General features: G+C 40.2%; 1 protein-coding gene across 1 annotated transcript; it reads right to left on the bottom strand.

Moving 5' to 3' along the window:
• Positions 1 to 5,487: 5,487 nt before the first annotated feature.
• Lrrc53 (leucine rich repeat containing 53) lies at positions 5,488 to 19,610 on the bottom strand. The gene is given in 6 exon segments (XM_004634032.1): positions 5,488 to 5,669; positions 5,672 to 7,837; positions 10,437 to 10,940; positions 16,456 to 17,264; positions 17,834 to 17,841; positions 19,530 to 19,610. Coding segments are annotated over 6 exon segments (3,750 nt in total).
• Between the last annotated feature and the right edge of the window lie 7,460 nt (positions 19,611 to 27,070).

The following is a 27,070-nucleotide window of genomic DNA, read 5'->3' on the forward strand; positions in this document are numbered from 1 at the left end:
GTGATCAAAACCTGTCATAAACAGTGGAACTGCAAAGTCTACTTTCAGTGTGAAATTTAAGACTGTCATGGCTGGAGGACTGATTGGTCTCTGCTCCTTTGTTTCTAACTGCTTTAAGGAGTCTGAGTATCTCATATTTCTGTGGCTGCTCTCTAATTTTGAAATGTTTCTCACAACCGATTAGCAAAGGAGAGACCAAGGCAGGAAGATGACTCATGCTCTCATGCCAGCTGCAATTTTATTAACTACAATTGAGCCACACTTAGTCATTGTCTAAAGGAAGAGATGTGGCAAAGGATGGACTTGTATTGGGTTTTAGCCGTGTGCAGGCTTTCATACAGAAACCCCAGTGGTCATTGGTGGCTCTGGCTCAATCAGGAATCAGAAATCCAGTGTTCTAGTCCTTTCCTAAGCCTTCTTATGATGGTGATAATGTGGCTAACAGCACAGACTTGGAGCACAAATGGAGATAGAGTGTTAAGTACTACTTGACCATAAAGAAAAATAAACTCCAGGCTTTTGTAAGTAAATGTATGCAACTAAAGACCACACTCATAAGTGAAATACATCAGACTCACATATACAAACATTGTCTCATCTCGCTACTGTAAGAACCTGAAAGAGCAAATAAAATCTGAAGGGTACAATTGGTACTGTGAAAGGGAAAGAAACTGTTCTATTGAAAGGGGCAGTTAATGCATCCTTTTTTTCTTCATTTTAACTTTCTTGGCCATTTTTTAACCTATTTTTCATGCTTATATTTGGTAATCTTAACAACTACTTTCAAGACAATATGCAACATAAAACCATTATTGACTTCTTATTATCTTGTTTTTTAAAACTCTGAATTCTAATTTTTTAAATTATTTTTATTCATTAAAAAAGGTATCACAATAAGGAGAAACCAAATAAATTCCAGTTTTTGAAAAGAGAAAGCACATTTTTCACTACTTTCCTAAAAGTAAAGCCCAAACCAACCTCTCTATATACATAGAAACTCTTATGATGAAAACTGAAGACTCTTATGGGATATGGATTGAGGATCTCAGAAGATAACCTCTTTCTCTAACCATTCAGCTGAAAATGTTATATATTTATTTGTTTAGAATCTTGTCACTACCCAAACATTAGCTCTGTAAAAGCAGAATTTTTTATGTTTTATTTTCTTCACTGCTATAAATCCACTGTTAACAACTATCTCTAGTAGACACTATAACATATTTGTTGAGTAAATAAATACTACTGTTGCTTGTGAGTGCCTTGCATTCCACATCTTTATTTTGAAATACAGAAAATTTTATGTTAAAATAATTTAGGAAACCACTTCCTTATGTTTTGCCAGGGAGATGGCTCAGCAGAATAAGTGCTTCCCTGGCAAGCACAAGGGCCTGAGTTCAATACCCGGGTTCTGAAAAAAAAAAAAAAAAAAAAAAAGTCACTTCCTTATGTTTCAAAATGAATTTACGCATATTTTCTGAGGATAGATATGCCAATTACCTGTTCCAGAATTGCCTTATTTCCATGGGAAGTGAACTGTGCAAAAGTTTAACATCAAATAACAATGAAGAAAATCTCTTTTGTTTTTATTAACTGATTATAGGCAAGGGACATGAGGGAGTTTTAATTTGAACATAAAAGCCAATCATTGTCAAGTTCCGAAAGCATTTTGGGGATAGAATGTATGCCTCAAGCGAAATATCAAAAATGAGAAATAAAAACTAAAATAGGACATATAATGTGTGTGTGTGTGTGTGTGTGTGTGTGTGTGTGTGTTATATGATAGAATACACAGGATATATCGGCCGGCCAAATAGCTCAGTGGATTAAAGCGCCTGCTTAGGCAGACACAGCAGCCAGGGTTCATCCCTGGCATGCCGTGCTGGCTCCGCCCCCGGAGAGCGCTGTTGAGATTGGGCTTGGTGGCACGCGCCTATAATCCCAGCACTTGGGAGGCTGAAAACAGGAAGATCACTATGAGTCCGAGCTACCTAGTGAGACCCTGTAGACCCTGTCCTAAAATACAAAAAACAAACAAACAAAACCCAAACAAATAAAAACATAGGTTATATAAAATAGAATATATACACATATCTGATTCAGAATCATTGTTTACATATATGAATCAAAGTCAATTGCTCAACGGGAAAGTTGTCTTACTAACCACTCAGGAGTGGACTTTCAGCCCGAGCTGCGTCGGCTGATCAAGCAGCCCAGTTATGGCCCGTGAGCTGGAGACTGCTTTCTTGATGTGCTTTTTCTCATTCGGCCTCCCCAGTCCTCATTACCAGAGCCCAGACTCTTCTGTTCTTCATCACGTCAGGAGGCTGAGTGATGACAAAACATGAGACAATGAACTATTTATTCTTTTCCCTCAATAAGCATTGTATCAAATTCTACCATCTGTGGTCCAAGACTAGAGTTGGGGGATTCAGTGGAGATACATTCTTCGTGGAGCTGCAAATGTAGTGCTCCTACGGAGATTAGTTGAATAAGCATATGACTGCTTCTATATCCCGAAGCCAAGATTAAAGGAAACAAGATTGTAGGAGAATTATACTAAGGGGTAGCAGCAACTTGGGAGACAGAGATAGTGTAGGTGGGGAAAGCCTTCTGGGGAGTGAGTAGAGATGGAAAGCCATACATAGGAGGCTGTTGAATGAATGATCTGTGAGAGTAAAGCTCTTCAGGTAAAAAGAACCTGTGAAAACTTATTGGGAAAAAAAAGTAGTTAAACATTGTGGGCACTGGGGGATTAAAGCTCTTTATCAGACCATATTTGAAATAGGTCCATTTGCACATCTAAGACACTAACATCATGCTCTGCTGTTCACTACCGTGCAGGCGATCAACCTAACCAATTTTGCTTATTTATCTTTTCCTCTTTCCTTGCACACAAAGTGCAATCTATTCTCTTATGGTGTCTTCCTAGTTGAAACTCCAACATATAACATGAGGAGGGACATGATCAAATGTTAGAAGCATGTATAAACTCACCACATAAAAAACCAATGTTTTGTAACATAAATAGGCTCTAATAAAAATGTTTTCACGACTTCAACATGGCACATGGAGGATGGTAAGAATCCTAGCATATTGCGGATGAGAAAACGTCATTGGGAGACAGTACGTACGAGGTGGGAAAGCGTGCTGATAGGTAGAATCAGACATTGGAAAATCTTGGGAGCCAAAGAAGGGAGTTTGGACATGAAATTATACAAAATTTTATGTCTGTCTCTAAAAAGCAGTATAAAAATGATAAAAATAATTTTTGGGAAATTTACTTGAGGTATGGAGAATTTATTTAGTTAGACAATGACATGTAGTTTCTATAAAGATACAAGTGCTGGGCCCGGTGAGATGGATCAGTGGAATAAGCACTTCCCTGGCAAAGGCAAGGGCCTGAGTTCAATCTCAGGTTCCACCAAAAATAAAAAAAGATACAAGTGCTGAATCACCTTCTAAGTTTCACCATCATAGCTCAGCATTGCATCCTAATGTGAGGGACACCAACTGCGTGCTCTGAATTACTCTGCAGTAGGTGTGTAGCAATGCCACAAGGGCCTACCCCAGATCTGCTGAAAATCTCTGAGATGGACCGGAGACTGTGCATTTCAACAAGCAACCCGCTGACATGTGTGCAACAAAGACAGGGAGCCTGGAGGGCTCACACGGGAGGAGAAGATGCTGGAGTCAGTCAGCTAGCTGGCCCGCTCTTATCATAACCCACTTGTGTATCACAGAGACTACATTAGCTACCATGGAGGTCCAGGGGCAAAGGTAATCTGAGAACTTTTCAAAGGAAACTGTCAGGAGGTAAAGACTGGGTTTCAGAAATGAAAACGAGGAACATGTCCAGGAGAACTGCCATCGCTGCATTCTGAGAGCCAGTTAGTGACCACAAGTAACTGTTAGGCCTCTGCATGCCAGGGATATCGTTAGCAGTGAGGAGAACAAAGCTGAGGATGGCAGTGAAGAGAAAGTGCCTTAAAAATAAAAGTAGGGAAAGGAGAAGGAAAGTAGCTACAGGGAGAAAGCAACCCAAGCTGCACAGTGGAGGGAGCTGTCAATTAGAATGAATTCATCATGCGGGAAGTTGGCATAGACTTGCCTCTCTCTGCAAAGGTGCTTATCAGAGCGGAGTGCGGCCCCAGAGAGCAGACAGAAGGCATGAGAGGGAGGCTCAGGCCGAGAGGCTGAGCAAGGAGAGCGGGGCAAGAGAGGATGTGGAAAGCCAGGGAGCTCTGGCTTAGCGCAGAAAGACAAAGAAGTTTAAGGGCCTCAAAATGACCAAGTTTTGTCATTCGCTGGGAATTCTGCATAGAAAGGAAGATAGGTAGGTATGCAATATTTGTATGCAATATTTTTATTGTACATTTTTGACTAATCTTTTATGCTTTATAATACCAAACATAGATACACATACAGGTAGGCAGATACAAGATAGAAGACAAAGTTTGTGGGGATTATTTTACTATCCCTTCAACTAGGAAACTACACTGCAAAAGCACACTTTAAACATTTTACTAGGCTATCAACACAAAACTTGCTCAAGTATACGTACATTTTCTGAGTAAATGTTACTTTTAATGAAAGATGTTTGTTCTCCTGTTGCTTCTAAATCAAATATTTATAAGCATATTTAATTCCTGTGGACAAGAGCACTATCACATCAAACAACTGTGGCGTGCTAAACTTGAGAGATCAGACTTCACAAGCTACGTGCTAGAGGGCTGTTTAGTTTTGCAAAATCTTAAATGAATAACAATTGGCAATAAAGCTGTTTAAAATTCCTTTTGTTCCAGATCCATTGTGCTGATCCTGTTTTGTCTGACATGGATGAAGCTGATATCTCCACCTAGAGGATTTATAGGATTTTGCAGATTTTACAAAACCTACATCCCTGGATATGAAATTTTCTCTCTGTCCCTTTCTCTCTCTTTCCTCCAAGAAATGGAAGGCTTTAAGGACATCTGCTTAAAGTCTAGGATGAGTATGAACAAAACTCAAGTGGGTGAATATACCAACGTACATACTAGCTAGACTGCAGTTAACAAACAACGCTGAAATTTTATTTTTTTTTTACAACAATTAGGAAGACAGATCAAGCACAAATATAAATATGTCATCGTCTGTGTAAAACAGCAATGTTATAATAGCACTAATTGAGATGTGTATAGCAATTTTCATAAAATAAACATCAAATGTAAATCTACTTAAATCCTTTTTTCATGTTTAATGCTGTATTTCTTTGAACACTTCTCTCTTTTTAAATATTTCCAGCACTAGACATAAGTTCTTTCTCATTTTCTCATGCCTTCGAGAAGTACAGTTAGTTAATTGAATCAAATATATCCTGTGTCCCTGTCTTTGATTTTTCTGAATTTCTTTTTCTATTTATGATGAAGAATTATTGAGAATTTGCTCTCCAAAATAATGCATTTTAAATGTATGTAAAGGCTACCCAGTGTCTGTCCCTTTTGGAAGAAGCTAAAGCAGAAAATGATTATTTGAGTCATTTTGTTCACTCCATTCTGCTTCTAAAGGTGACGCAGCAGCATATTCAGCAGATGGTGGATAGAGTTGAGGTCTGGGAGAAGAGTTTGCAGCTTCATTTATTTTGTTATGAATTAGAGATAACTCATTTTGCACCTTAAAATGAATTTCTCTTATTTGTCATGCGTCTCCATTATCACTGTACCATCTCTGTGTGCACTGCTATCTTTATCTAGTTGAATATTTTGAATTTCTTGCAGATTATATCTATTGCTCTCAATCTCAGGATCTACTTCTCTAGGAAGTATCCCATTTCTGGCTTCATGGGAACTTGCAGTACTCAAATCCTTCACTGTAGTAGCCTCCATGGCAGAGCCTGAACCACATAATGCAGGTTCCACACCTCTTCCATGTTCCCAAGTTTGCTGTCTTTCTTTCATGGTATCAGTTAAAGCCAGATCTGTGGTCCTAATTACCATACTAGACTCTGCCTTGCTTTCATCAAGTATAATTTCTTCTTCTTTTTCTACCGTGTTTATCTCTAGGTCTGCAGTGTCATCCTCTCTGGGCAATACATTTGCTCTGTCAAATCCTTTTTTGCTGTTGGGTGGGCGCCTGATGGCTTGACCACCGGGATGAGAGGCACTGCTTTCCTGTGGGAGCTCAGTTGCATTTTGGTATGGAATGGACTCTGTCATTGTAAGTGTTAAGGTGTCCTTGGACTGTGTCCAGGAAATGAGTGAGGAATCGTAAGTTGCTGGGCTATGCAGATTCATTCCTACATCATCTCCTTCAAGTTCCATGATGGGACTTTCCAAAAGTGGATGTGATATTTCAGACTTTGTTACTGATGTTTGTCCATTTCCAACATGTCTATGGTCTGAGTTGTGTTCTACAGGTTGTAAAGCTTGATCTTGATCCAAAAGGTGTTCTTTGTTGTAGGTGCCAGTCTTGCAGACACCTAGGGTTTGTGTTTGGTCTCTTAGCAACAGAGAAGAATGGTTTAGTTGATTGGTCTTTGATTTGTTTAGCTCTATGTTCTCAGTAGGCTCTGTTGCCCTGTGGCCACCTGTTCCCCTGGAAGGCTGAGATGGTAAAATGGAATTTCTTGCATTTTTTAAAGTATCCGGTAAATAGCTAGGGTCTTCCAGTAGGAGCTGGGTTGTACCTTTCTGTGGTTTTGCTGAGAACTGAGTGTGTGAGGGGCTGTCCTTAGCATCTCTAGCTCTAGGTTGGGGCAAGAGGGGTCCCTCTGCATTAGTGAAAAGCCCAGAGTAGTACCAGTCTTCCTTGACAGAGCTCTGTTTGCCTGCAAACAGCATCCTAGCCCTGAGGGCAGGGGCACTTTTACTGTTTCTTTTATAACACGAGGTCTGCTTTGAGGCCTGTTTGCAACTCAGCCTTTGTGAAGTGAGTTCAATACAGTGGTTACTCTCTGGCTGTTGAGGGAAATCTATAGAAGACACAAGATTTATTGCGCTTTTTTTCTCAGAAGTTTTAAGTATTTCTTTAGGAGGTACTGAAACTTGTTTACGTTTCCTTGGGGGCTCTAGTAAGGGTTTTTCTGGATGGACTCTGACTTTTCTAAAAGGATGTAAATTTAATTTTAACCTTAAATGTTGTCCTTTAACTTTGCTTTTGAGATCTGCTTTCTTGGTTCTCTTCTTTTTCAGAGTCTGTGATGCAGGAAACCATTTCCCTCCTTTGTTTTTGTCCCTACGGTTGTTACACTTTTCGAGGTCCCAGTTGAGGGGTTGCATTCCATGACTTTGCTGCAGGTGCCAGTGAGTCGATGTTCTGGGTGACACAACCAACCTCCTTTTTCCTACTACATCAGGAACATAGAAATTAACTTTCTTTGGAGAATAAATTCCTTTGACTTTCATTGATGACTTGGAAAAGTCTATGATATTTTCATTCTTAAGGAATTTTTCTATTGCACTATTAATTTGGATTTGTTCTTCCTCACCCTTGGAGGATTTGGTACAATTTAGCTTTTTTTCTTTCATATAATCTTGGAATTGATCACAGAGCACATATTTACAGGAAAGGGCATTGTATGACTGAACATACCCAGGCTTGCTCCATTTTAACAGTCTATAAGGATCGTCATATTTTGATCTATGTTTGTATAAGATCTTTTGTACACACTGCTCCTCCGACCCACAAGGCTTGGATGTTGTGCTTGTAATAAAATGTCTCTTACTGTGAGGTTGTAAGCCATTGTCTTTGGTTCCTATTGGAGGCTGCCATGGTTCATTTGTTAAATGCTTCTCAAGATTTTCTGTTGCCAAAGCTGAAGCGGATGCTGCATGTCTTCCCCTAAATGTGTCACTGCTGATATCTGCTGAAGAATAGATGCAGGAATTTAGCACTGGGCATAATTTTATTGCCCCAACCAACAGATGCTTTGGAACCTGATGAAAAATATAAAAATGACTCCTCTGATTATGACAGCTCTTGAATATTTACTAATTTTTAGCCAATCCATGAAAGAGGTTTGGCAGTTTGGTACATTTACAAAGGTACACGCTAGGACCACATCCCAGGCAGCTGTAGTGGTGAATTAAACATTCAAGAATTAGAAATATACATGATATGAAGAGTTATACACTTTTCTATTACATTGGGTAGGATAACCTTAAAGGCAGATAATACCTAAGTGTTTATCAAATGGTGTAATAAGTTTTCTATTTTCATTCTTGAAACTCAAATATTGGCTAGAACATGCAAGCAATATGGAATGATGGTCATGTTTCAAATAGAGAAAAAAAAAGAAAAAAATACCTATTGACTCAATGAAAATAGGTATCTTTCTATTTATTATAACTTAATACAATGCTTATTAAATATTTACCAAACGAATAGGTTTAGAATATGGCCTGTTTCATGTTACACAAATTTCTACTTAGAACTATGAAATGGCATAAGTAAATGTAAGCTTAAAGATATATGTTAAATAATGCAAGCAATCAGATAATAATAATAATAGTATTCACTGAACACAACTAAGAGCTAAGCTTTATGCTACATCTTAAATATTCATTATCTTATTTGATTCACAAGACACATAACCCACTGGAAATGCCTTATTGCGATAAGTTTTACAGAGGAAGAAACAAGTTTAGAAAGGTTCCTGTTTTCTACTAGCTGTATACCTAGTGGATAACATGGTTAGGACTTACACCCAGGTCTGTCTGACTTTAAATTCCGTCCTCTTAACCAGCATGAATACTAAGATGAAAATTATGTCTTATCATTATACTCTCTCCTCTTTCATGAAATTGTTTTATTCAGGAGACAATGGAAGTGTTTTTATTCTGGGAGAAAAAAAGAAATGTCATCTACGATCTGCCTCCTAACTTTGTGTGTGACCCTCAAGAAGCTACGTACTCTCTAGGTATTAGGAGGTCAGACTAAATGGAAACTTTATGGGAGCATAGAAATTACATGAGGAAAGAATGAGCAGCCTTTATCTGATTTGCAGAGTTCTGGAAACCCGAGATAAATAATAAGAACTATTAAACTGGATCACCTCTAAAGACCGCTCTGCTTCGCAAGCCCATAGTTCTGTATTTTCGAGTTATGTGGCATAAGCACACTGACACCACTTCCTACAGACCTCTGCTCAAGGCAGCAAGCGTGGCATCGGCTGTTTTCTTCTCAAATACCTGCCCTTTCAAGCTCCAGTGCAACGCTCAATATGTAGCCGCATTTCAGGCTTTTCCAACAGCAATTATATCACTCTGAAAAACTACTGGCTTCTGTGTGAAACAAAACACTGGCTTTGAAAGAGTTAAGAAACTATTTTCTGTTCAGGTAGAAATTTTCCGTGAGGATTTACATTTAAACCGATGGACAGAGCTAAAAGCGAAAATGCAACGTCTACCTAAGGTATGAGTCTTTCGAAAGACTAAGTGAGTATTTCTTTATAAAATAAAACCAATAGTTTCTGGTTTTATGGCTGATGTTTCCTTCCTCGGCCATCTCTCTCTTTAGTCAAATCATCAGCTTCCAGAACTGGCAAGTACTGGAGTATGAGGAATACAATTAAATAAATTCACATCGTGCCTTATGCCACACATAAAATAACACAGGTTCATTCTTTTCCAGTTGTCTCCCAATTTATCCTTAGGGCCAGATCTCCACAGTAAGAATTCTCTTGATCTAATACCTCTGTCATTCATATTCTGAGAGGGAGCACCGTGTGTGTTGTAAACTAATTCAGCAGGTGACAGGAACCTCTTTACAGAGCAGCTGTCAAACTTTTCACTGCCGAACCTGAAAGCATTGGCTTACTGTGCAGGAAGAGAAAGGAAGACATCTAATTCATTGCCTCCACCTAAATATTGACATTGCCCATGTACAGTGGGTAGATGTCACGGCCAGATTCACTTGGCTCCCAACATGGGACAATGAATTAAGTCCTGACTTTCCCTGAACTGGGAAGTTATCATCCTTGACAGCTCAGCAAGCAAAGTATGTTTCTTGACATCATTCCTGAAATGAATCACCAGCACTAGAAGGCCCATTCTTCTAACATGTCATGCTCCGGGAGGGTTGCTTACTGCAGAATTGGCGTTAGTGCTCGAAGGATGCTGGAATGAAAGCTGAAACTCTCCTTCCCATTAATCTCCACAGCTATATTGCTATTTAAAAGCTTTCTTTTCTTTTTTTTTTAACATTGTTAGGTGTTGGGCCTCAAAATTCTCTTTCAATAGACAGGAAATGCACTTCAACTCCTGAGGTAGGGACACACCATCTACACCTCAACACACACACACGTGCGTGCGCGTGCACACACACACTCTTTAGATTTGCAGAAGAGAAACAACTGTGCTCTTGTGAGCTTTACAGGACTTCCTAGTTGAGGAAATTAAAGAGATTTCCTCCTTCGGAGGGAATTACATAGAGCAGAATTTTCCAAAATAAGACAAACTCACCTATTGTTCTTGTGACAAGCTGTGGCAGTATTTGAGATTGGGCTCCTCTGTACTTGAGACTCCTCAGCTTTTCAATGCTTTCTGCACAATGTCTTGTACCTAAACCTGCATCATTAAAAGCTGCCCTTTTCCCAGGAGGCTCTGTGTATCCCGCCTGCTGCAATCTGCTATCCAGGCACAAGAAAGCACTCTCTTTCCCTTTCAGGTCTTGAAATGATCCATCAAGGGCTGTGGACTCAGAGGCCAGTGTTGCTCGCTGGCTGTTTTCCTGTAAAAGTGGCATTTCCTTTCTGGGCTGCACAATGGACATGACCTTTATCTCGTTTTCCTGAGTTAAGTGGCAGTTACAGTATCCTTTAGTGGGGTAATTTCTTGCCTCATGAGTGCACAGGGATTCATCGAAGGTTCTGCAGCAAAGGTGCTCTGAGGTGCATTCATTTGCTTTGTCTTGCCGGAGTTTCCAGTTAAACGCAACTAAACCTAGACAAGTGAGGACAACAGCTCCTGTGACAAAGACAGGAACCATTAATCAATAACATCATAGGAAGAGACATATAAATCACCAAGCATGAAATCTACAAATGTATAGGTTTATGACTTAAAGGGTATCAGAATGGGTATGAATCCATCACCATTAGGAAAAGTAGTAGGCTGAACATTTTAACTGACAAAAAAAGGAGCTTTCCATAGACTGAAATTCATTTAAGAACAAATAATTCCTGCATTAAAATTATATCTCTCACTATGATAAACCAGTTTAATTCCCAATTTCCTGTTCCTTAATGGCATAGTTAATTAAAAAAGACTGAAAACGTCATATAGCCTAACCTCATCCCCTAAAATATCAACTGACCCTACATACTATTGCCATATTTTAATCCTTCCCTGAAGATTACCATTACTCCAGCTCATTGGCTTCCCATTATCAAAAAGGCCAAAGTCTTTAGCATTCACGATTCAATACAGTCTGGCTCTTAGTTCCTTACCTAGCCTTATTTTTCATTATTCTCTGCACTAAAAAACTATATATCAAGCTACTTAATTCATTATTAGTCCGAAGACGTACTTCATAGCCTTTGTGGATGATCTCAGTAGTGCTTGAAGCACAATCTCATTTCTCTGCTTGTGTATGTATTTATTTTTATGTATTTAGTGCAGGGTCTATAGGATCTCATGACATAGATCAGACTCATAATGATTCCCCCGTTTTCACCTCCCAGGTGTGTGCCACCACGCCCAGTCTCAAACCCCTTCTCCGCAGCGGGGCACACTGGGGATGGAACCCTGATCCCTGTGCCTGCCTAAGCAGGTGCTTTAGTCTACTGAGCTATCTGGTCAGTCTTCTCTCTGCATATTTAAATTTTATTTATATTTGCATATTTTAATCAGTGCCTCCAAATTCCTTGATGCTTTTTCCTGCTTTTTCCCCTCCCACAAAAATCTTGGCAAGTTGGGAAGGATGTATATTCTCTCCAGACAATCTGAAGAACTGTCAGTGGGTTCTCATTGCGGTCTGGGCCCCATTGGCCTCTGTCTTATATCTATGCCATGAAGAGATGAGCGGCATACAATCCCTGGTGGCCTGGTACTGTCCTTTCATGTGCTATATAAGCATAGCTTGTCCCCTAAGGAGAACAGGAAGGGACCAAGACCAGCTGTGGACTGTCCTCTTTTCTCACCTCACATTTTCCCTCCTAGCAGTTCAAGCCAAACTCTGTGAGACACGTCTCTACCACCTATCATGGGGATTTTGCTTTTGCTTCTTAGCACTTATAACATGCTAAGGTTGTATTCATTAAGTTGGCAGTGCTTTGTCCTTCCTGTCAGAATTAACTATGATGCAGAAACAAACTTTTGCAGTTTGGTTGAACATTCTATTCCCAGTGCCTACAACTCTATTCCAAGGAAGATGCTCAAGAAGTATTTGTTGATGATTTTCAATAATAGAAAGAGTTTTGTTCATAAATTCTGATAGTGAAAACAGAGTTCTGTAATCTTAGAAATTCCCAAAGTTGTAGCCATGAAGACAAAAGTCAGTACAAACTGAATAAGGCCCTCTGAGTTCAAAGGTCAGGGAGCCCTGCACTCTGGGTCTTACTTCGGACAAGCCAGTTCCTTCTGGAAGTCAGGATGTTGAGTGAGAGGACCCAGCGTCCCAGCACACCAGCTGAGCAGCACATCTGGCTCTCTCCACTGGTGGCAGTACTCGTGAAAATGTGGTATTTTGAACTTGAAAGAAAAGGGAGGTTGTCAGGTCTGGCTGTTTCAGTTTTTTTAGTTAAAGGTAACATGAAGAGAATGGCTGTTTCTGGTAAAATATTCCAAACACTGTAGAGTGCACACCAGGGCTTGAGTTATTATAAACTCAATTTATTTGGCAGTGCCTGCTCAGAAAGTACTGTAACATTTTCAAATAGTTTATTCTCTCTTAATGATGCGATATCTTCTTGAAGTTGTAGGAAAAATTATAGCATACCACTTGATTGTCAGACCCTAGTGTATTCCAAACAAAGATTTGGGTTTTTATTGTTATTTTATTTTGTTTCTAGGAGAAGGAGACACTTCCTATTCTTAGCTTTTTTTTGTTGTTACTGTGGCTATTAGAATGTGTTAAAATAAAAATGAATCGATTTCCTGGGGATGGCATGTGCATATATGCATTTAGTGTGCACATATGCAGTTAGTGTGCTTTGTCCACCCTCTCTATTAGGGAGTTGGGTTTGATACATTTAAAAAGTATGAGGAAAATAAATTTAAATATTCCTTACCTCTTACCTAGACGAAGAAATTTCTGGACTCACAATCTTATTCTGAGCTTCCAACTGAGTGTTCTTAATGTCCCTGAGCCTTATTTTCCTTCTTTTCTCAAGGGGTGTAATTAATACCACCCAGAGATGAAGTGACATAATGTATGTGATGTGTGAAACACGGAGCCTTGAAATACAGTGCAGTGAATGGTCCGTGCGCTGAATGTGTCACTGCCTGTGTTAGTCTGCTCTCACTGTGACAAAGCCCTTGAGGTGATCAGCACAGTAGAAGGAAAGGTGTATTTAGGCAAGTCACAACCGTTCAACTGGTGCTATCACTGAGGAACTGTATGTCTGAAGTAGGTCGACTGTTAGATCGAAAAATCAAAATCATGAGGAAAATAATTTTATGACTGATGAATTACTAAAGCAAGTCAGAAAGAAAAGACTTATGTATTTTAAAGCCGCCCATCATCCAGTGGTGTGCATCAGCATAACCTAATGAAAGGCTCCTGTCTCCTTGGATTGTTTCTAAGTGGGAAGGACCTGTTCACTCTCCTACTATCCAGGCTGGATATAAGGCTGTACCTGATATATTAGGTGTGGTCCCTGGCTGTTAAAGCAGAGAGCAAGGGCTGGTCTGATAGCTTAGTGGACTAAAGCTCCTGCATAGGCAGAGCCCAGCAGCTGGGGTTCGATCCCTGGCACGCTGTGCCGGCCCTGCCTCCGGGGTACGCTGAGATGGCAATTGAGACTGTTCATGGTGGTGCGTGCCTGTAATCCCAGTACTTGGGAGGCTGAAAAGAGGAGAATCATTACAAGTCCAGTCCATGGAGTGACACCCTGTAGACCCTGTAGACCCTGTCCTAAAGATAGAAGAAAAAAGCAGAGAGCAAAAGGAATGAGTGCAGCTCGTAGGCAGAGTGGAAGTGCTCTTAGGTCATTTGAATTTCATTGCTCTGGATACTGTTTCTATTTTTACTAAGTGTTTTAATAATCTTTGGGAGTCGGCCAAAACCAACAAAGTAAATTAAGTGATAACTTGTCTTAGAAGCACTGAAGACGCACAGCAGCATCATGACACCTTCTACCCACCAGGTCACAGTGTAAGAGGGGCCGAGATCTCAGTGTTTGCTGTGAAATATCTACTGGTTAGATTTAAGCACAATATGTACAATTATTAATATTCCTTTTAATTGTTATGCTTAGTAAAGGCTGAAAAAAACAAGTACAATCTTAGGCAAAATTATAGTGATTTTTCCTACAATCTAGAGGTACACATAAATCACCATACTTATTCAGGAAGAGGTGAATCTTAAAGGAACAAACAGCATAGGATCAGTGTTTTTAAAGAAGAATGTTCTCAAAAAAAAAAGAATTTTCTCTCAAAAAAGTATATCGAAAAATTAGTCTATGAAAAATATTTACTATAATTACTTTCAATGCTAACAATCAACATACCTATAATTGTATATATAATTTCACAGAAATTCTCTTTGCTTATTAAACTTTCTAAAACACTTGGACTCTTCCAGAACTTGTATACATCTCTATATTAATGAGTAGCGGTTACCTTAGAAAGATATACTTCTGAATGTATATTTCCAAAAATGTAAAAGATATTAAAATTTATCCTGTTGTAATATTTCAACACAATGTCCTGTGCTACACTAATTCAATGGAATCCTCTATGGACAAAAAGATTCCTGAGTAAATAGGTTTAAGACATGCTCCATATTGCGGCTTTCTAAATGTGCATATTACTTGCTCACTATCATAAGAAAACACAGGTGAAGCACTCTAGACAATAAGCCTGTTTATGGTGTTTAATCTAGCATTCTCCAAGCTGATTGGCATAGTCTGTCATTTAGGTATCTGTGTACCTTTCTGTCTTTTTATTAGAATATCTATTAATTACCCCTAGTTCCAGTATTCTAAGAAGCACATTTAAAGTTAGACTGCTACTCTATCACTTCTGTCAGTTATGGTAAATTATTTCTTAATACATATAATTATTAACATGGCTAAATGGATTTTAAAACAATTTATCTCACTGAGATAAACTGAAATTCTCTTCCAAAAGTTACTCTGATTACTGCTCATGGTAGGTCTATTGTCTAGAACAGATGGCGTTTTCTGTCTGTCCTGATTAACACTATAACTCAGGAGTCAAGAACCTGATGTTCATGCAAGTCAAAAGTAACTTGCAATTGAGTAATTTAAGTAATTCACCACTAACTTGCTATTGAGCAACGATTTATAGCATATACTCAAAATGCATGACTTTGGTCCTGGGTGCCATCTGTGGGTCTCTGGTTTTCCAAACCTATACACACACACACACAGACACCACCACCACCATCACAAGTGTGCTTCATTATGCACCAAGAGCTATATAACTCAAGAATTCTTGTGCATATTTGGTCTTAAACTAATGGCACCACTTGCTATCTTTCATCTAGTGAGATTTAATGATAGCCAAAGCATAGGTCCTAAATTATCATTTAAAATTATTTAAGGGTTGAATTTTATTCTCTCCTTAGATTGTCTGGGGAAGGCATGGGACTAGTTTTTTTTAAAGTTAAATAAACAAACATTCTCAAAGAATCCAGAATCCTCAAACAGCAGCAAAACTGAGGCATACAAAGATTAAATAACTTGCATCAGGGTAGACAGCTTGTGAGAACGGAGCCAGAATCCTAACTAGGGCAATTCAGTTCACAACTCCAGCACTTGCTGCTGAGCTATGCAAGCACAGCCGTTAGGAGGCCTGCAATTAGCATAGTAGCATCTTCTCCTGGACCTAGCCTGGGAAGCTCACTGCCTTTTACTACAGCATGGAAAGATACGGAAGTGCCAAGGTCTTGGGGAATGCATCTGTGTCTGATCAATTTGTAATACTGATTTCCTAGGGTCATAATGAAGGTCCCGGTACTCTTCAGTAAATGTATGGTTGATCAAACGTAGATCTTATTTCAACAAGAAAACTGAAGTCTAGACAATGAGGTAACTTACTCATGATTGCAGTGTTAGTTGTATTAAGACTAGAACTTGAATTCCAGGCTCATTCTATCATGTTAGACAGCTGCCCCGAAACAAACATTGTTGGACTGGTGACAGCTGGACTACCATCCTTCCACATGAACTGGCAATTTCTCCCATGCTTAATCCTTGCAGTTCCTCCCTGTTCCTTGAGGAAGGCATTGTTCAGTGAACTCACAAACATGGACACAAGATGGGAGAAGAGCAGGACACACTTCTCCCTGACATACCTGCAAAGCCAAGCACCGTCAGCAGGGCCACATCCTGCCCTGGGAGGAGAGGACTCCCGTCTTTCAGAACCAGAGTGAGGTTGGGAGCCCTGGACTCACAGTTGGTCTCAGCCATTCTCAGCACACTCTGGGGGGCCACAGACGGAAGGGACAGCTGGCAGCTTATGCCTCTGCTGTTTCTCAGTGTGTGAGCAGAAGACTTAATGTAGTTTCTTAAAAAGTGAACCAACGGCTGCAGATCCCAAGTGCAGCTCCACTGGTTCTTATCTAAGCTCAGAAGACTTAACTGCTTCAGTGGAGTAAAAACATCCGCTATGTGGGCCAACCGATTTCGAGAAAGTTCCACTACCTGTAGTTGAGGCAGTGGCCAGAAAGCATCTTTGTCGATGTCGGAGATGAAATTGTTAGATAAATCCAGGTGCCTGAGACTGTGGAGATCTGTGCCTCCAAAGGAGCTGTTGGTGAGATTAGTGATGTGGTTGCCATCCAGATGGAGCCGGGTGAGGACCCTGGTGTTACGGAACCAGGCTCCTCGCCAGGTGCGCAGAGCGTTGCTGCTGAGCACCAGCACCTGCGGGTGGGGGAGCTTGCTGAAGGTGTGGTCAGCCAGGGAAGAGCTGGATAGGCGGTTGTGCCCCAGCAACAATGTCTGCAGCTTAGGCAGCCCATCTAGGGAGTGCTCTCACAGGTCCTTGGTGCCGTTCCTGCTCAGGGAGAGCAAGGCCAGGTTAAACAAGAGAGACAGGTTGGTGCTCTCTACAGAGAAGTGTCCATCGGCGATGATCAAAGCCCTGTGATCGTGGGGGCTGCTGCGGGGAGAGAAACACAGGCTAAAGGTGGGCTGCACAGGAGCAGAGGGAAGCCTGGTGGACGGTGGAGGGATCACAAGCCTCAAAGCCCTGATGCCTTCACCTGCTAAGAAAAACAAACAGAATGAAAATGATCCTCTGATTTCTCAACATAAGGGGAAGCTGGCGAACTGTCAGAATGGTGACTTTTCTTATGCTGTGCTACTGCGACACATTTGTTTGAGGACAGAAACCCATCTGTTCCTTTAGATGGCAAAGTTCATTCATCGTCTGGGATTACCCTCCCTGATGTCATCTTGAAGGGGGCTTTTCGGGTTTACTCCCTCTGAGGCTGAGTGCTGACCTGCTCCAGCTCTGCTGTTCCCATACAGGTCCAGGAAGAGCAGGGCTGTGGCCAGAGCGTCCCACCCCGTTTTCCACTAGCAATGTGTATCCACGCCGTCGTGTCAATCATCCTTCCCCTGAAATGCACAGTGGGGTTGTGAGGGAGAAGGACTGTTGGTTTCTGCTTTTTAGCTCCGGGCTAGAAGTTGGCAACTTGGTGAGGATCTATATTCTCTCCAGACAACCTGAGGATCTGTCAGTGGGGTTCTTATTATAGTCGGGCCACCTTGGCCTCCTGTCTTATATCTGTGCCCACCAGTGAAGTGCATCATGCAATGACAGGTGGTATTCAGAGCTTCCGACTGTTAAATCTCTTCACCATAATCACCTCAGAGCTATCGCTGCTCTGTCATTAGAAATCAAAGCATTTTAACTCAATAAAGATGTATTATAATCAGGAGTTATTGTAACACATCTTTATCATGCTAAAATTGTTTTGACTGCAAATGACAGTGTCATAAGAATGGAGGAACCCATTGTCCCTGGGAGGTCCATAGGTGATATGAGAGTGGCAAGCCGTGGGGGGAAGCAGCTCTCTACTTCCTCAGGAAATTCAGACAGCATAGCTGAAACAAAGAGATAAAAAATGAAGTGTAAAGTACAAAGGAGTCTCAGAGTAGCTTCTAGAAGAGCTGCTTCTATCCCTGAAGAACAAGCAAACTTGAATTAGGGTTATTTTGCTTGGGTTTTGAGTTTTTCCTTACCATTCATTATTGGTCACTTGCACTCTTCATTCTGGCCAATTTGGCATCTTGTTACCCTCATCACTGTTTTTCATATGAGATAGAGGAATTTCGTCTCTAGGGGACCCTGGTCCTTTAGGGATTTGTAGACTCTGAATGAGCAGAATGGTGTTTCTGTCAATTAGTTCTTGTCTAAAACTGGAGAGAAATGCTGCTCACAAGTCATTCATTTACTTCTCTGTGTTTATGAAATGTAGCTTCATGCATGGCGTTCTGTGAATGAGGAGTTTATAGAGGTGCAGAAATGTAGTTGAGAAACATTTATTTGTTACAAATAGCAGCTCTCTCTTGTCCCATTTACACTCAAAATTTCATGAAGTCAGGAAACCCATGTTAAAATGTTCTCAATGTGATGGGGAACAGCATATTCACCAACTAGCCATGAAATCTTTTTTCCTGTCAGGAACGATGATAATATCTACATTCTAATTCTCATGGAGTCTTGGGATTTTAGAAATGAGAGAAATTATTTTCTCCTACTTTGTCTTCACTTAGTTTTATTTCTGGATATTTTCCATTGGTAGAGCTTATGGCTTGTTTATCTCTTCCTGAATATCAGGATGTAAATCACATTCTCTTCAAATTTGTTAATAAGGTGTCTTATTAAACTGTTGACTTAAGCAAGCAATATGTAATGAATACAGGCAGTGCATCTTGTTAGCATTTCTGCAGCTCATTTACCACCAATAAAAAAAGACCAGACTTTCAAAATGAGATGCAGTTTGATAATAATCTGTTTCACTGGTACATCATTTAATCTTACTAATGCTGAACAATTGTCGTTTGGGTTTCTGATTCAATTGTATTTCTTTCAGATAGTGGTAGGGTTCAAATCTATGCAAACCATGTACAGAAACAGAATGAACCTGTATTTTTTTTTCTCTTTAAAATTAGGTGCCTACATGGAACGGTAGTATTTTTTACAATAAATATACCTCAATTTTATTCAGTCCACCAGGAACAGAAAAACAAGCTAATGTTGGCAGTCTCTTCAACTGGTAAAACAGCCTTGCTCTTTACAGGGTTGCCTCTTCAGTCTGAGCCCAAAGAGCAGCTTGCTTAATGAAAGGCATAGCAGTGAATTTGCCAGCTACATTGAACACTGATTTTCAGACTGATTCATTGTATTACCTAAGACATAGGTTAGCTGATGACAGAGGGTCACATCTCCGGTACACACCATGCAAGATGGAGGACAAGCCGTCACCAACTGGTGCATGATAGCAAAGAGGATGAGCCATCCACCTGAAAAGAGAGGAGGGGGGAAGCCCATCGCAATGCCGGCATTTATCACTCCTGGTTTCGTTATGTACAGCACCTGAGGCATTCTAATGATTTCTACTTTTTAATGAGCACATTGCTGTTCTCCTGAGAGGCCAGGCCAATGACCAGTACCCTAACTTTGTGCAGGTTCAAGTGAAATTCAATGAGATCCCATCTAAGGCATACGTACTAGCGTAGATTACTACACCAATTATGTTACTTTGTAAAACACTCAACAGTTTGCAATGTTTATCAACAAGCATCATATTATTGAGCGCACTAAATTCTGCTGATTTGAGACTGAGGAAAGTAGAGTGCAGAACACTTATTACAGGGGCCGGGGAGATAGCTCAGTAGAATAAGTGCTTGGCTGGCGAGCACAAGGTCCTGAATTCAACCCCCAGTATGGCAAAGAAAAAAAAAAAAAAAAAACACTTACTGAAGCAGCCACAGCCTCCCAGCTAATGGGAGTTTAACTGAGCCTTTTACTTCACATTCTACGTTCTTTCTAGAGTTCTTTCAAGCTGATCTCAGGCACTGAATTTTACATAATTGCAACTGAATTATTTTATTTCTAAAATATTTAGATGCTACACTTGGGGAGAGAGTATGGAAGATTAAAATCATAGGTTTTATGTAGCTTTGAATTTAGCTCTGCTATTTACTGATTAGAATATCTCCCAAAAATATTTTATTTTTCTTATTTTCTGCTTTTTCATATGTGAAATAGAAATAATAAATTCCTTCAGGACACAGCATTGTGAGAGTTAGATGAGATGCTGTCAATGTTCAGGAAGTGTTAAATTTTGCCATTATTTCTAGATTTTTTCAATGCCACAATGAAATAGTAACATCATTTATATTTTAGTTTGAATATGTCCATTCATTTATAATGTATTCCTTGGCTGATTTCAAAATGTAGGAGTCACGCTGTCACAAAGCCTTCTATCCATAGCATATGACGCTTTGCAGTCGAGCAAAGTATAAAGAAAACATCACACCATTAATTATCTTACTGGTTCAACAAGTGTTTTATACAGATACAAGTTCCTCCTGAGCTCAAGGCACCATTCATGGCCTGGTAGGTAGGGGAGTGTCAAGGCCCTGCCTACGTGGGTGCACATTCTCTGGATGGATCTAAACAATAATCAAAAACAAAGACAAGTATTGAGACATCTAGTCATGAATGATGCTATGGAATGAATGAATGAAATGAGCAAAGGAGCTAGCATTAACTTGGGGAGAACATTCTCCAGTAAAGTAGTGCAGAAGGGAAAGATGCTAGGAACCCTGGAAGGGAGACCGAGTGTAGAGCCTGGAGCACATGGCAGGCTTGATGTGAGGAGGGTGGCATGGCTATGCAGAGAGGGCATGAGGAAGTGGAGGTCCGGGAATAACAGAGGTAGACATGTTCAACTTCAGAATGAATGTCAGTTCTTTGGTTCTTTATCCAAACAAGATGGAGAGTAATTGTGCATTACTTTATCTGAAGTGTATGCTTAAAAGACCCTGCTGACTACTGCACCACGAGGCAAAGCAACTAAAAAAATAAAAGGCAAAAAAGCAAGAGACAATGCAGCTCCCAGAAGGAGGCAGATTCTAGATGATGCTTTATTAACATGACACAATTTATTTTAGCAAATCTTTTCAAATAAACAATCTAGGCCTGCAAGGGTAAATAAATGATGCTTATCCTTCAAGAACTTTTTACTTAGGGGGACAGTTACGGAAACGGTATCACACAAGGAAGTATGAAATCAATCTGTCTACTGGTGAAAAATTATTTTATGGACTCAAGAAAGATGTGGCAAAAAGGAGGAGTGGGGAGATAGTTCAGTAGAATAAGTGCTTCCCTGGCAAGTGCAAGGGCCTGAGTTCAATCCCCAGTTCTGAAAAAGAAAGAAGAAAGAAAGAAAGAAAGAAAGAAAGAAAGAAAGAAAGAAAGAAAGAAAGAAAGAAAGAAAGAAAGATGTGGCTAGTGAATTGGACCTAGCAGAGTACAGTGGGTTTCCATAGACTGTGCATAATGATTAGGTGATTCAGTCCGAGAAAATATTAAGAACAGCATGGGCAGCAAAGCCAGTCTCTGTTTCTTCCTTTTAGCCCTGCCGGGGATACTTAGACTCTGTCCCACACCTATGAATAAGGGCTCATCCAACAAGGTGTATGTATTTAAATAGAAAAAAATTATTCCAGTAAGAGACACATCGCCATTAACCCCTTCAAAACGCTTCCCTTGTTTCTAACACACTCAGACACTTGTATCCTTAGTGTCACTTTCTGAAGCAGCTCTGAAATTCTGTCGTAAGTATCCATATAGGTATGATCAAAAAGTATGATGAATGTTGCAGCTGCATCTGATTAACAGGAAAGGAGGGCTTGGAAAAGCATTAGGGTTTGTCCTAATCTGCCCTATGTGCCACATCTGGTGCCTTGTGAGTTATGTCTCTTCTCCAAAGTCAAAATGACCATGGAAAGGAAACATTTTGAATAAATGTAAGAAGCTGAGTTGGTTCCAAAGGATACCTGTAGACACACATTAAAATGCACAAGTTTGGGAGATAGAGCAGAGATTCAGGTGGAGGTACACACAGATTGTAGCCCATCTTTCTCCAGCATTTCTATCACCCTCTAGAGCCTATACATGAATGCTGGAACTCTAAGAGAACCCCTAAGATTCTCGTTCCCTGGAGTTCATGCATATGTGTTAGCAAAATCTGTGGATTTCATGAGATCTTCCCCGATTACGTTTTGCCGTACGGCAAGTGAATCTGGTTCTGTTTGGGACTGACCTAGTTAGTTTAGCCCCTTAAATGGAGGCAAAGGTCCTAGCTAGCCAGAGGAAGCAGCCAAACACTCATGCCCATGCTGGGCAGAAAACAGCAAATAGCCGTGTTGGGACCTGCTCTTTTGTGCGTTGTGGCAGGTACCTGTGAACATCCTCTGAAAGCCAAGGGTCATGTTCTTGGACAGTGGTTGGCAGCGCTGGAGTCACACAATCCCAAGGAAGTAAAGTCGGATAACAATCAGTGATCTTAGAAGAGACCCCTGAACCTCAAATCTGGATCACAGTGCCAGTGACGCCTTAGTCTCAGCATGATGGGACTCTGAACCAAAGGAGTGGATCTGCACTGGACTCTTGATCCATTGAAACTGTAAGATAAAACAGGGCCATTGATTCAATCCACTAAATTTGGGGGAATTTGTTATAAAACAATGACAATCCAACTCTAATTGCCCTGAATTATGCCACATGACTCTTTAGGCAAGCAAACTATGAAGATTTCCAAATATATAGATTCTGCTCATATAAGTATGCGCACACTATATAATATTGCACATAGCATATAAAAATACGTATATTTTTAAAAGATGACAGACTTCTTCATGTCCTTTCTTTCTTCTAAATGACTCTTGTTCAGGATCTAGTTTAATATTATTACGTCTCCAATGCCTCAAGGTAGTTGTCTCTTACATTTTGTCCAGAGTTTATAATTGCTATCTGTAGGAGGATTGTTCTAGTATAAGCTACTCAATCATTTAGGTTCTGCGTGCATTTAAAGGTAGGATCAGTCTCATTTTATGGAGGGTTAGCTGAAAGTATGGTAAAGACAAAAGGCAAAGATCACTCCACGACTTTGGCCTGTGTAGGTATAAGGATGAAATTGGAATTCACTAAAATAAAAAGACTATATGTCTATGGACAGTCAACTGCATGCATGAGTTTAGGTTCAAAGGGGGAACTACTAATCAGAAGATAGAAATACAAGATTTGTTTTTTTAGAAGTATGACACTAAATGAACTCATCAACAAATTAAGTAGAGAAGTAAAGAGACTCCAATACTGTGTCCCAGGCAACGCAATATTTAAAGGTAGGGAGGACGTAGAATCACAAGAGGAAATGACAGAGCCACTGCAGAAGGTGAAAAACAATGAGAAAATGATTACCTCAAAGCCAACTGGTAATTGTTCCACTTTATTTGATACTATGCCAAATGAGATGACACTGAAACTTAAAATTGAATTTTGCAATGAGGAGGTCTTCACACCCCTGACATGGACAATTTCAGCTGTTTGGTAGAAGAAAGCTTGATCAGGATGAAGGAAACTAGGAAGAGGGGAGTGAAAGAGCAACCTGACACTGCTCTTTGAGTCTGCCAACGGTGAGGGTGAATGGAGAAAGGGGTATGTTCTGAAGGAGAGGCCCCGAGGAGTTTAACTTGTGTTTGTAAGTTGGGCCGCATGGAGTGGGCCTGTGTCCTCATGGGGATTCAACAATGGAGAGGAAAAATGGGCTATGCAGGAAGTAGAAGGAACAATTGTGGGCTTGGCCACCATAGCCACAGGCAATGCTTCCATGGAAGTAAAAATGAAGGCAGATTGTGTGTTCAGGTGAGGGTAAGTAGGTAGAAGCCAAGGCTTGAGGGAAAACAAGTGGACCCAAAGTGGGCCTCTGGTCTGTGGGATAAGGCGGTACGCCCTATAGCGAAGATGTACTCGGCTACAGAGTCCTGTTTGCGTCTGTGTGAGTCAGCTCCATCCTGGGCTTCTTTGATTGTTAAAGACAGAGTCTCACCAAGTCATTAAATTGCTCAGACCAGGCTTTAACTCACAAGGCTCCTGCCTCACTTCACAACATGCTGGGGCTGCAGGAGTGTGCCATCCTGCCTTCTGAGGGGCACAGTTGTTATGAGGTTATATTCTGAGTACCAAGTGAGTCTTTATCATGGGAAGTAGGTGCTTATCCATAATGTCTTTTAATCTTTTTCTTCTCCCTTCTCTCTCAATCTCAAAATCCCCTTCCTATTTACAAAGAGCTATCCCTTATTTTCTATCATCTATTTATTCTTTTGCTCTTTCGATAACTTATACTTTGGGATTTTCACACAGGGAATTTATGCTATATTTAAGCATGTGTGTTTGATTTACTATAGTTATGGTCTCAAGATGCATCTATTTATCCACAAATGACTCCAATTTATCTACCTGTGGTAGGCTAGTACTCCACTGCACACAAATGACATGATTTCTTTATCCACTCAGCTATTAATGGATACATTAGCTGCTTCCAAGATTCAGCTGGTGTGAGCTGTGCCGCTCTAAGCACAGGTGTGCGTGGGTCTCTATAATATGAGGTCTTTAGCTCTTTCAGAAAGATGCCTAAAAGGGGAATCACTGGGTCACGATTTTGAAGTAAGATCAGGGTGAATTTACTCAGTGTTGGGAGTTTCTCTGTGGTGTGTAAAATCCAAGACAGAGCACGGAAGCTGGGCTGTCTAGGAGAGAATGACACCAGGCAATAATTGCCAATGAAATCTAAGTGGGAAAGGAAGAAGTGAGAAAATGAGAGAGCAATCAACTGTTGATGAGATGAGCAAAAAATAAAACAGATCGTAGATTTGATAGAGATTATAATTATCTAGTTTAGGACATATCTGAATATGTTCACAATGAAAAGGTTTTACTTTTTTTTTTTTTTTTTTTGAGTGGTGAAATGGAAGCACCCATGTGGTGCAGTATAGTTGGAGTCTGGATTCTAGAAGTGAGTTAAAAGGTTGGCTACAGAGCCCAGAATAAACACAGAAGGGTCCACAGGCCTTGGTAGGGGCCAGGGTTAGGCTGTGATCTGGAGGGCAGTGGCCATGTGAAGACAGAGGACAAGCTGGTCGGAGGAGAGGATGCTAAGGAGCCCAGGAGTCCGGCTGCTGCACTGGCTATCTATGCGGAGAGTGAAAGCACAAAGGAAAGCAATCTTAGTGTCAAAGCGAGCCAGGCAGTAAAATGTGCAAGGCCTGCAGGACTCGGAGTGGGCTCTACGGTGGAGCTGGTGAGCTGCTGGGTTCAGAGGAAAAACCACGTGGAAAGAGCAAAGCTAACAAGGCAGACAGCGCCCCTTGCTCAAGTTCTCCACCAAATCCCCAACCTAGAGGAGCAGGAGAGTGCTGAGGAAAACAGCTCCCACTTAGGAGGGCTCTGGGGAAGCAGGGTCCTCAGGGGAGGGCTGGGTCTTAAGGGAGAAATTGTCCCACTAAGATTCTAAATTAGACGGTAACTGTGTCTGAATGCAAAATTGAGCTCTCTACCTCCCGGCAGTGAGAATTTCATAAAGGGAAAAATGATAGGATACATAGTCCTTGGGATCTGACAAAAGGGAGGCATATCATGCTTTTCAAAAGAGAGGCACATTATCTGAAATTTCATGAATTTTTCCTGTGGATTCATAATTATTCCCTATATCCTTTGCACCTGGAACAAAGCTTGAACTATAATCAGAATACAAGAAATGTTTAACCAAACTTATCTAAGAATGAGGTTTATAATGGACAGTATCTTCAATGATGGTTTTTAAGATTTAAAAGAAAACAACCAAAAAAAAAAATTTTTAAACCCTAAACCAGGGCATAGTTGTATGGTCTGTGTCTCAGATTCAAAGCTAAGTCTTCATCTTAGCTTTGAATCTGAGCTATCTTTTCAGTAGTTAAGCTATGTAATTATAAAATTAGCTTTAGCAATTCTTTTCCTTTAGAAACATATGCAGTATATTATAAGGCACTGAGACAGTTAATAGTTTTTAGTATTTGCTTTTATTCTTTCATTTTGAAGGAGAAAACAGGCCATTTAAGAACATGCAAAGCTAATTAAAGCTTTCCCACTCTTTCATTATCTGAATGTGGTTGCGAATTCTGACTTAAAACTCTTATCAGAAGACTCAACATCCCTCCATGAACAGCAAATGAACATTCAATTAACACTTCAATACAAGTGTATTTTAAATAAAAAATATACTTTATTGTTAATCTCAGCCTTTACAAATGCAAATACTCAATTTTAAAACTCATAGACAGTCTCCTTCCTTTTATTCTTAAGGGAAAATTGTCTCTATTTTCAGGGAGACCCAAGTATTTGGAAGTTGTCACAAAGTGAGGAGAGTATCCCCGCAACACTGAGGTCAGAACTTTGCCTTCAGAAATATGTCCATTAAAATAGGCTTGAATACTGAAGTGTTCAGGGAATATAAGCGAGATGGCACATATGGAAAGTGACCACAATGCTCCTGATGCCTTTCAGAGCTATCCTATTCATAAACCCCTATGGTAGAGCACAATCAGCTGCTTCTTCAAATTTGGAGTAAATTTGGGCTATTCCAACAAATAGTCAAATGGCTACAGTCTTGCTCAGCTTTAAAAAAAAAAAAAAAAACCAAAAACCTGTAAGTAAAATTTTGAAGGTATAGACCCTTCAGTGGCAACTCCTTAAATCAGTTCCTAGACACAGAGAGATAAAAGCAAAGGTCTTAAGCTGTTGGACATTTATGTGCAATAAAATTAAGCTGATCACAAAAATAATGCGTGAATTAATTGGGAGGTGTCGGTTTCAGATCACACATAGTCTGTCCAAAGTGCTATATGTTGAAA

This window comes from Octodon degus, unplaced genomic scaffold, assembly GCF_000260255.1.
Source record: "Octodon degus isolate 3935 unplaced genomic scaffold, OctDeg1.0 scaffold00057, whole genome shotgun sequence".
Lineage (NCBI taxonomy): Eukaryota > Metazoa > Chordata > Mammalia > Rodentia > Octodontidae > Octodon > Octodon degus.